At 47.4% G+C, this 12,116-nt stretch overlaps 1 protein-coding gene across 1 annotated transcript in view; it reads right to left on the bottom strand.

Moving 5' to 3' along the window:
• Positions 1 to 12,116, bottom strand: part of sptbn2 (spectrin, beta, non-erythrocytic 2) — a 97,720-nt gene that overhangs the window by 65,384 nt on the left and 20,220 nt on the right. Inside the window, exon 2 of the mRNA XM_070434528.1 lies at positions 2,857 to 3,044. Coding sequence (XP_070290629.1) covers positions 2,857 to 3,013 — 157 coding nt within the window. The 5' untranslated portion in view covers positions 3,014 to 3,044. The remainder of the gene's footprint in view (positions 1 to 2,856; positions 3,045 to 12,116) is intronic.

Below are 12,116 nucleotides of genomic sequence, written 5' to 3' on the forward strand. Positions count from 1 at the left end.
AGCAATCAGAATCAGAGTCCGGTCGCAGCGGTTGTGATGTGTGTGTAGCATGAATGTGTGCGCGCTAAGGTGTGGGGGGTAAGGTAAGGGTACATACAGCYTGCCCTGTCCATGGGGCACGTGTTCAGATCTGTTGTTTTGCAGGCTGTGTTTGGGCTACTTTGGTTGTACAGTACAGGAGCCCTGCGGCCTGCTGGCATTAGAAGATCTAGGGGGCCAGGGTTTTCAGAGTGACCAGCACTTTATAGAAGGAAGAGGCTTAATGAGGCCCAGAGAACAGACGCAGGCCTCTCACTGGGGGGGGGGGTAAGGGGTTCTGTCGCCAGGGGCGATGAGAGGAGAGCAGAGCTCGGTGGTGCGCTCACTGCTGTCCTGACCAAATACCAAACATCCCTGTTAACATGCAGGTCTCTGTGTGTGTGTGTGTGTGTAACTGTGCTCACACCTCGGGATTAAGAAGCTTCCTTCCTCTAGAAAACAGCTCGTCCGCTTGCTGTACAGAGGGCTGGATAAACAACCCTTTTCTGCAACTTGTGAAAACAAAAAAAGATGGGAGAGTATACAAGGAAGCATTTGGCAGGAGCTCCTGTATGAAGCACGGTGCAATTACAGATAATGGCCCGGTCTACGGACATAAGCAAGACAGTGGAGCAGAGAGGGGGGGAGTGAACCATGTGAGAGGGGGGGGAGCGAGAGGAGAGGGGAGTGAACCATGTGAGGGGGGAAGAGAGGAGCAGGGAGAGGGGGAGTGAAGCATGTGAGGGGGGGAGAGAGGAGCAGAGGAGCGATCCACTGGCGGGCTGAAAGTAAACATCTCCACATCCTGCAACTCCTCCGCAAAGACCCAGGCAAGGAGAGGCGCCCGGGAACATTCCCCACACGCAGCTCAGCACACTCCTGCCCCTGCAAAAGGCACACAGAGGTCATACTAAAACCCCAGAATGGAGGACAGAGGAGGATGTAGAGTATCACTCAGACAGGCCTGTACACTGATGGTGCTAGAGGGTCTATTATGTTCGTCTTCTGCAATTCCTCTCAGTGAGGATATGTGGTGGGGGGGGGGGGGGGCAAGAGATAGAGAAAGAACACCAGATGCCTCTCTCCGCAGGCCAGAGCGAGGCAGGGGGGGGAGGGGGGGGGTGGGGGGGGGGGGGGGGGGGGGGGGGGGGGGGGGGCGGTGTTAGAGTTGAGGCTGTCATGGTGCTTTCCCAACGACACTTAACCCCACACCGGTGGGCCGGCAGTGTTTTATGCTAATGTGGCTCCAGTGTTGTGTTTCCATCAGGAGTGTGACACTAAAGACTTGAGGCGAGCAGAATCAACAACCTCCGTATCATTCAGGACTGTTGCTTTGTGAGAAGGTGATCTAGTTCAGTCAGCCATTGTTCTGTCAATACCAGCTGAAAAGTACTTAAGGCCTTGCCTTGGCTTCAAGTCAGAGCAGGGTCCGCCAGGGCCATGGCCCGGKGAGACACGGGTGCCGGCCGCGTCTCACTGGGTTAAATCGGCAGTGGAAATGCGGCATCAGTTTTCTGGCTCCGCACGGAGGGCCTCATTACATGCACTTTCACACCCTCTGTGTTCCCTTCTCCCCGTCCCTCTGACGGCTCACTCAGCCCGAGTCTGTCAGTGTGTCGTAACCCTGGTTCCTACCTGCCATGTTACCTTCCAGGCATTTCACACTGCAGACAGGTGTGTGAAGACGTCGCGGGACGCCAGAGCTTACTAGGCCACACACACACACACACACACACAGTTGGATGAGTCACACCAACACACAAGCAGGAAGTATTCAAATGAACAGCTGAGGGAAGGAGGCACTCCTAGGCCATGGCAGGAATCAGACAGGTAACCAGAGTGCTGCTGAAGGAAGTCACAGTGCTGTTGTGCTCTGGTAGTCCGTAGATACAGACTACGCATGACATATAGGACTCTAATCCTCAGACTACGGAGGCCTGGACGTGACAGTTTGAGCTAGCTGTGCATAGATGAGTCTATACAAATGAGGGAGAAACCCATGCAAATGATCCTGAGCACAGGGGATGTTCGCACCTCCTTCGCTGTGTAGGGGGGAGCAGAGGATGAGTCAACAGATAGGAACACAAGAGGGGAATCCCATGAATGGAGTGAGAGAATGAAAGAACAGAACACAAGTGTAGAAGGAGAGAGACAGAGAGCGAGATCGAGAGAGCGAGCGAGCAAGCCAGAGAGAGATAACTGCTGCAGCATGTCAAAGAATGTGCACATCAAGCTCCTACTTGTCAAAAGGAGATGGTATCAGTGGCATTCCCAGGAGATGAGTAAAGAGCACGCACACACACACACCTTGTCAAATACTATATGAAAAGACACACACACCTCCACTAACCACACACACATCCACTACTCAGGTCCCACTAGTTTGTTAGTCAGTTCAGTGTGACCTACTGTAGATGACAAACAGCCAACAGTCTGAATGAGTCTGTTACCACAAGGAGAAGGGTTGCTTTTCAATGTGTGATGAGGCTAAACTTTAAACAGCACTTTCTCTTCAGCACTATACTATCACACACCACAGCTGGAAGTCGTGGTGTCAGTTTCTCCCTCCAGCGTTGAGGGGTGGGTTGTGTGTGTGTGTGACCACAGAGATATTTTGTCTGTTTAAAATGGCAGAGTGAGAACAGAGGTGCCCGATGCTGCTGCCTCTGGCTGCAGAGCTGCCTGGTGCTTCCCTCTGCTGGGCCTCCACATTACTGCAACCAGCGTGGCTGGTCATGTTCCACAACAGGACGGTGGACTGGGAACACACACTCGTCATACACCCCGACATTCACACACACGCAGAAGCCGGCGCTAACACCTGGGGCCTTGTCCTACCTGCCAGAGCTTTGATGCGCGAGCGCTCAAAGAGGCGTGCCGAGCTGTTCTCATTGTCCCAGTTGGTCTCTGCGGCCAGGTCCCAGCGGTTGTTGATGTCATTGTACTGCTGCTGGATCTCCTGGCTGTCGAAGTCGGTGGGAGAGATGGTGCTCATGGTGACCGGGGCTGGGGGAAAACCATCCAACCTGCAGGGGGACAGAGGGGGGGGGGTCAGTTTAGGTGCCTTGAAACCGCGTGGAGTTACTTTCGCACACCAACAAGCGTTTTTTTATTTATATATTTTTTTTAGATCTGCCCGTCCCTCGTAGACTTTGGAGAACCCTTAATTCTACCTCTAACACCTCCCGCAGTAGGCTGCAGTCTGATAGTCTCACACTTTCATTTGCCACATTTTCTAGCGTGATATGACAAGGCCGATGCAAATATCAGCTGGGACAGATAGTGAAGCCAAGCAGAGACGGAGAAAGGTGAGGGACGGCTTGGTACAAACTGCACCTGTTGTAGTTCAACTGCCATGCAACTGGCCGTTTACTTAAGATACATATTTTAAAATGCCATTGTTCTCATATACCAGAGAAACTGATTGTATTATCTCGACTTGGCAAGAGGAGCAGCTTCATGAGAAAGTCCGATGGTTTCGTATGCGCACAAAAACGTACACACCCACACACGTACCCAAATGCATAGCGTGAGGAGCAGATACTCAACCGTGATGTCTCTCATAGTGAAATCCGTCTGAAGGACGCAGGCAAAACTGCTTTATTAAAGGACGCACACGTCTCACAAACACACACACCAATTTCTGATGCCACTCTGGCCTGGTGCCAAGGGTCAATGTCACCTAGAACTGGGACAGTAAACCGAAAATTACCGGCTCCGCCTTCTGCTTACCGAAGCATTTTGCGTACGTAGGACATTTTTCTACACAACGTTCCTGTAGATTGTTCTAAGATCATTATTTTGGTCAACAGTAATAGCCTATGCATTATGTCGATTAATGCTATGAAAGTATCTGCCTGTCMCCTTTTGGCTGTTGAGTGAACGAGCCACTATCACGCCCTCTCTCCCACTGTGACATGGAAGAGGGAGAGATGCATTCTGAGAAGCACAAGCATATGACCGTTGCTTAACTGTATTTGTCCCGAAATAGCATTTTTTTCAAAGCAAATAACGTTACTGTTCTAGTTACAGAGGGGAGAGAAGCAGCGTTCTCTGAGTAGATCATTTATTTCTCACCTCTTAGAGGTCAAGGCCGTAGTATGGTTTTGATGGGCGGCATTTACAAATCTAGCTAGGTGTTTTCAATTCCCTTTTCCTCATGTGGTGTATAATATAGCGTATAGGGCAATATGCACAAAGATGTGGTCAAATTCTCAGAAGAGCCAAAAATAAATCTGATAATTCTGGATCCTATTTTGACAGGTCGCACATCAAAAATATCAATCATGCATTCTCTGAATATGTTAGATGAAATAGCTTACTTTTTTTTTAAATCATAGGCTACCATCTCAGTTGTCTTACTTGACACTGCAGAAAATTCTAGAGCCCTACCATGAATGTAAAGTAACTGCCCATAAAGAATATAAATAGTTGTATTTATTGTCAGAGCAAAATAGTTATCACAATATAAAACKTTGTCCATATCGCCCCAGCTCAAGCACCTCCCCCAAAACATTATCTTAATTTATTTCAGATTTATCGTTACAGAAAGAAAAAAAGAGGTACATTTGTGTAATATGGATTTTTGTCTATCGCACAGCTCTGTCACCTGACATGTCCAATATGCCTCTGCAGAACATACATCCCTGACCATCACCAACAGCTTCAGAATCCAAGTGGGAAAAACTGCTCATGCCTTCGAGTGGCGCAGCGGTATAAGGCGCTGCATCGCAGTGCTATAGGAGCCTCTCCCGAGTCCRTACAGGAGTTGCAGCGATGGCACAAGACTAACTACCAATTGGATATCATGAAATTGGGGAGAAAAATGGGTAAAAAGTACAACAACAAAAAGGGATCTGAAATCCAGACATCAAATACTGTGTTTGATACAGTGGGTTGGGTGGGTAAGTAAGTTGCTTTGCACCAGCCTTGGGTTGTGCGAGCTGGAACAGCTCATAGGAGCAAGAGTCTATCTCCTGTTTCTGTAGCGTGAGGCAGCTTGATGTACAAGTACACCCGCCCGGACAGGACCGCTAGTCTATCACAGTGYCTTACCCCAAATCTGTGTCAAGCGGAGACTGCACTAGACTAACTCGTCCATGTACTGGCCAGAAGTAGATCTCTGGGTAATGCCTGAACTCAGGAGCCAGGAGAGGACAGAGACGTGTCACGGCCATGATCCTTCTCAGAACCTCYCCTTCCCTGTGTTCTGACTAAGCTGTGGCACAGCCTCTCCCACCATGGARAGGGGAAAGGGAGATACCTAGTCAGTTGCACATCTGAATGCATTCAACTGACATGTGTCTTCCGCATTTAACCCAACCCCTCTGAATCAGAGAGGTGCAGGGGGGGGGGGGGCTGCCATAATCGACATCAATGTATTTGGTGCCCGTTGAACAGTGGGTTAACTGTGGGGGGGAAAGAGTTTTCAGGTTTCTCCCTGGCTAAAGTGACTACCATCCTCTATCTTCTCTGACAGCTATACGACCTCCCCTCCCCGTGGGGGATCTATTCAGATTGAAACCCACAGACCGTTAACTAAAAAGGCCCATTAGCTGACATGGCCTGTTTGTTTATGAGGACAGATAACAGATCGGATCTGTCTGTTTATCAAGGCCTTGTTTGTTTGTTCTGTTGTGTCTGGCTTTGTGTCTGTCGTAAGGCTCTTAGTGGGATCTAGGAGTGGGGGTTGAGTAGTGGGGCTGTTGTGGTAAAGGCCGTCCACATGCTTCGGTTCAGCTCGGCGAAGCAAACGAGTGTACTCGCATACTCTCTTAAAAAGACCTAGGCTTGAAAAACCAAGACAAAAGCACCAATAGCCCGTTTGTCCATCTTGAGACGCCGTAAATAACTCAAGACGTCGGTCACAAATCTTTACGTTTTTTGCAGAGGAKATCTTAGTTGCACAACTTGACATCTAAACTAAGATGTTTGGTGCATTATTTCACAAGTGAAAAATGTGCGCAAAAAACGTGCCGTCTACCGTTAAATGACAACAAACACATCATTGAAGAATCCCTACTGTTGACCAATCACCGACAAAAGGGCGTAGACTTCGGTTTCCCGAAAGGCCAAAAGTTGGGGGGAAAAACCACCTTGCCGAAGGCCAAAATGAACAAAAACGTCACAAAATCTATTCATAATATATGCACAAACTGTTCCGAACTGTTTCGAATGGGAAGCATGTGGACGCCTTAAGGCTTGGGGTCTTTATGTCAGAACGATAGAGAGGCTGCTCCCCTGTCCTCAAATCAGGCTGACCGGCAGGCCTTCTGCTCCAGGCTCCATCTCTCCCTGCCCTGCAGGAGGCTGTCTTAATCCAGAAGGCTGGGGCAGAGCATGCTGCCTCTCTCCCTCCACCAGGATAGACAGCTCCTGCTGTTCCATGCTCTGCTATAGGAGACCACTCATCYGCTGAGCTAGTGTCAGCACTACTCTACCACATGAACTGGGAAATAGGGAAGAGTAGACCTGCTAGAGGAGAGTTGACCTGCTACGAAAGCCATTTTCAAATAGTGGTAAATATGCATGCAGGCAAGTATACACACACTGACTCACCCACTAATTTAGACATATCAATTAGGCCTAGCTAAATCCATACTCCAAGAATGAACCCTTTAATACACAGACGGATCCGTGTCTGAGCGGCTGAGAAAACTGGGAAAAACAGAGGAACTTAAGCCTCATATATATTCAGCAGATCCAGCAGAATGTGATGTCTTACAGTATTGAGCATCCACAGTCTCACATGGAGTATTCAGTCTCTTCTCCCGAGTCTGTCTTCCCTCAGCTATATAAAAAAAGGTTTCCCTCTAATTAGCAGGAAGCATCATGGTAAGAAATGTGGACATATTCCAATGAAAGAACATTTGTCAAATAAACAGACATTAGATAGAGGCCAGGAATGATGGAGAGAACGGAAAGAGTTCATATAAGGGGACACCTTGTGGAGGAGGATGGGGTGTTAAAACAAGAGATAGTATATGTGAGACAGGGCAGGATGTCTGTAGGGGCTCAGAGAACACTCCTATGGCACATTTCCATTAAGGATTTACCCTAGTGTTTTACCCAAAAGGGTGAGACTTGTCTGTTTCCATCTATGCGGTCCGGCACCCGTGTCTCACTGGTCCATGGCTCCAGCGGACCTGCTTTTACCTGGGGCCAAAGCCAGGCCACTGGTACTTTAACACCGTCTTACAAAGCAACAGTCTTGACAAAGCAGAGGTGTGTTGATTTTGCTCTCCCGAGTTCTTATAGCTCAGAGACACCGGTAGGATTGTCAAACTGTACTTAGCACGTCTGAACAGTGTCGGCAGTCAATCCCTTTTGTGTTCACACAGCTAAGAACTTGCTGTCGTCAGCTACTCAGCATTGTTAAAATACTCCAAACCAGAAGGTGGCAGTAGCATTGTTTGGCAATGCATGTCCGTGTGTGTTGCTTAGTGGTCTAGATTCCAATGTTGGTCTAGCTAGCTGCACTAATGTTGCTATTTTGTAGAAATCCCTTGTTGATACTAGCCAGATGGCCACAGCTAGATAACTACCTAGCAAGAGAACAAAGAAACAATGTAATTCTCTCTCCATCATCCAATACTGACAGTACCAGCACACAGCCAAATGTTTAGCTAGCTAGCTAAAATTAGCATATTCTCTAGTTAGCTAGCTAGCTATGTTGCGCTAAGGACACTGCACTAATTCGGCAGCTGTTTCATGGAATCTAATCTATTGTGTTGCACGGTATATCGAAACTTGTGTACTTTTTCGATACAGAAAAAAAAAGTTAGGTACTTCTGTCAAATGTGTCTCACATGATTGAGAGGATCTAAGTCTGCCCATCGGGGTCATCACTAGTTACCACAGCCACAAAGTCATAATTATGCTAAACCCCACCTATTTCTACAATAGTGTTGTGTGCATTGCATTTGTGCAATTAGCCATCTACCACCCCATAGCCTAAATTGCATATGAAGTGTGACTGGCAGTGACTGGAAGTCTATGGGTATCTGCCAGCATGATAGTAGATAGCACAATGACTGGAAGTCTATGGGTAACGCTATTTATAAAACGCAACATGCAACAATTTTGAAGATTTTACTGAGTTAGGTCATAGTAGGAAATCAGTMAATTGAAATAAATGAATTAGGCCCTAATCTATGGATTTCACATGACTGGGCAAGGGCCCACCCACTGGGRAGCCAGGCCCACCCACTCAGAATKAGTTTTTCCCCACAAAAGGGCYTTATTACAGGCAGAAATACTCCTCAGCACCCCTSCCCCACAGACGATCTCACAGGTGAAGAAGCCGGATGTGGAGGTCCTGGGCTGGTATGGTTACACATGGTCTGCGGTTGTGAGGACGGTTGGATGTACTGCAAAATTCTCKAAAAACGACAGAGGTGACTTATGGTAAAGAAATTCACATTCAATTCTCTGGCAACGGCTCTGTTGGACATTCCTGCAGTCAGCATGCCAATTGCACGCTACCACAAAACATGAGACATCTTTGGCATTGGGTTCTGTGACAAAACTGCACATTTCAGAGTGGCCTTTTATTGTCCCCAGCACAAGGTGCACCTGTGTAATGACCATGCTGTTTAATCAACTTCTTGATATGCCACACCTGTCAGGTGGATGGATAATCTTGGTAAAGGAGAAATGCTCACTAACAGGGACACATGCACAACATTTGAGAGAAATAAGCTTTGTATGCGCATGGGAAATGTCTGGGATCTTCTACAAGTACAAATGGCAGGTTCGTCGCAACCGGGTCGGCACGCAGCAGGTACCGCTTTTGTTCTAGGAATAAAAGGAACGGCCTCCCACTGTGATAAATACCTATCGGCAGTCTATCGGCAGTGAGATTCTCAGTGGGTTTCATGTCACACGCCTAATGGMTACACAACGACACTAGAGCTTATATTAAAACACTGGCAACACACTGATGTGGGGGTAASTCTCCATGGAAATGCGSCACTAGTGAGGTGAAGGAGGAAGAAAKTGTGTCATACAGGGCCAGCCAATACAGTCCATCCAGTACAGTTATGCCTTCATGGGACTCTTAGCTAGCTACCTGGTGATGTAATATGTTCGATGAACATGGACCAGGGTAGTGAGTCTTTGTGACAGAGATTGAGGGGACTGAATAAAGCGGTCTCTAATAACATCTCACAGGACCATCTATTCCACTGCCTAAACGAACCTCATCAAGGGCCTCTTGGTGAAATCACATTTCAAAATCTAATTCAGGAAATCAATGAGTCAGCCTACAAGGGGACGGAACACACACAGACGSCTTGCTACAGCACATAATGTAACACAGGCGCGTGCGTCGCTCCGCTCCTCACACATGTAAATATCAAAACAACGAGAAGAAGAAGCAGGGTAAATCCCATTAGTCAGATTAGGAAGTGGCTCAGAATAGAAACTCAGTCATTATCCTTGGATTAAAGCAAGACAGGAGGAACAGTTGGCAACGCCTCCCTCCAGTCCACCCCCGCGACCAGCCGACCCCGTTACCTCCCCACAGACAGACAGGCAGCCATGATGGGCCCTCTGGGGATGACTGACTGACTGACCAGGCCCCTGCTAGAGCCTGGAAGAGCTTCGGTCCTTGGTACCTGGAGCCAACGCAACAAGAGGAGGACATCACGTTCCCCGGACGAACGGGCGGCCATGGCGACCACCACTTCCTGTACTTGGAGCAGGGGTATGACGGGAATGGTGATGGGTGGGTGGGGTGGAGAGGGGAATAGGGGGAAGGATATGGTACTAGGGAAGTAAGGGGGTGTATCCCTGCTATGGCTAGGAGGAGCTGGGGCTCAGTGTCTGGACTAATCACTCCTGATTGGATCAGACACACAATCCCCTGACCCACTATGACACAGACCCTCACACTTCCACAGCCTCCAATACAGGGCACAGGGTACAACACACATGCTACAATACACCCAGCCTATGACGTAGCCTACGACACACAGCCTCCGTCTGACACAACGTAGCCAAGACACAGCTTCGAACCTAGCCAATAGACACAGCTTCGAACCTAGCCAATAGACACAGCTTCGAACCTAGCCAATAGACACAGCTTCGAACCTAGCCAATAGACACAGCTTCGAACCTAGCCAATAGACACAGCTTCGAACCTAGCCAATAGACACAGCTTCGAACCTAGCCAATAGACACAGCTTCGAACCTAGCCAATAGACACAGCTTCGAACCTAGCCAGCCTCCCACTCTGAGCCTAGAATACACACACAACCTCTGAACACAGCCTACGACACAGCCTCCTCCGAAACAGCATCCCACAATTTTGTTCTACAAAGTTAATGAGGCAAAAAGAAGACCTTTATGTCTGACATTTTTCATCATGATACCTGGCTGTCACCACCACCTCTATCCTCCAAAATGCGTCATCACACTAGTCATATCAACAGCGCGTGCCTTAGAAAAGTACAATTCATAAAGTAGAAAATGACAGTTTAAAAAGGCCTTCTCTGATATCTAATGAGTGAATTACAATATTCCCCTGGTCACTGATAAAGGTGATGAATTGGAGGGGACATAAATCAATAGGGCTTAGAGCTGGGGAGGGAGGGCCAGACACAGGACCCAGGAGGAGTGTGTCTGCCTGCAGGGGATGAGATGACAGGGCTTTGTTAGGACTGTCTGCTCCATACACACAAGCCAAAAATAGGGAGCCGACAGCTTTCTCACACATGCAGTCTTTTAATACACTAACTACATACCAACAAATAACCTCCTTTATGCACATATTCATTCCCGTCACACACACACACACCCACCAACCCCATCTAAGCAAATTAACCCCTTACACTCGTGGAAACTGGCCTATATGGATAGGGCTAAATTGAAATGTTTCTTAATGAAGAAATGTGTAATGCATAATTAGTGGACCCCAGGAAGAGTTAAAGGGAATTAAAAAGGGAACAGTTGAGATTATGGGAAAATTATTCAACTAATAAAAGGTGAAGACAACAGTTCACCTGACAAGACTGAATGCAAACATTACAATCTTGATTTTATGAGCAGTTTACATTTACTGTACTTTTCGTCGCATTTGTTGTTAACAAAATCTGAAAATATTCTAGATACATTCAGTAACATAAGAATATTCTTGGAAAAACGTGGGTCGGTGCAACATAAGACAAAAAAAATGACAAGGGTTTGAGTGTGAGGTCTAACTGGTGTTTCCAAGTGGCCACACACCTCTCCAAAGTGTGCACAGTTCCTAAGTCATTTCAATGCACTTTTATGACTCAAAGAAGAGTCTTCAACTAGAAGTAGCTTCCTGAGCTCTCATAGCTGTGCTGTTGAGGAACTAGTGCAAGCACACTTGTGGTTGTTTTGTTTGGAACACAGCCCTGAATCCCTGCCTTTACACAATTACTGTTGTCGTTTACGCAATCCAAAAATGGTCTATTATAAATCGCAATCTGGAGCAGGTGGGAATAATTCGAAAGCTTGTTCTATTGCCAACACGACTAGCTAAATTATAAAATACCATTCTTACAGTGTTAGGCTTTCACAAGGCAATTCAGAAAAGCATGAGTCATGAGTGCATTCAGATGTGTGGCCCATGGCAAATTTCCTTCACAATACAACAAACGGGCTCATTCTGGTCAGGACATCCCAGGGTATGACGCCATGTCATCTTGTAACTGTACGTCAAACATAGTGATCATAAACGTTGACACTATATTACATATGAAAATGTGAAGTGCAACTTTGGACTCACAGGTGTTTGACTTCCTCTATATGCCGTCAAAGCAGTATTTATTATAATCCTCAACGCCTCATCTTTCAAAATACATTGAGTCCTCGTAATTTATAGCTTCCCACCCCCCCTCACTCAGACGACAAAAGAAATGTGCCAAATTAGCAGGAGGGATGGGGGCAACATTTTGTCGCACGGTGCTCAAGTTCAGAACCGCTGTCAGACAAAAACCCATACAGCGCTGTGAAGTGGAGACCCTGAGCTCTTGACGTCACGTATAGCACGTTACTGTACAGCCACTGCGTCCCAATTAAAGCTCTTATCAGTGTCCAAATCTGCCATTGTCAACCCGTATATAAGGGTA

The sequence above is a fragment of the Salvelinus sp. IW2-2015 genome, linkage group LG23 (assembly GCF_002910315.2).
Source record: "Salvelinus sp. IW2-2015 linkage group LG23, ASM291031v2, whole genome shotgun sequence".
NCBI lineage: Eukaryota > Metazoa > Chordata > Actinopteri > Salmoniformes > Salmonidae > Salvelinus > Salvelinus sp. IW2-2015.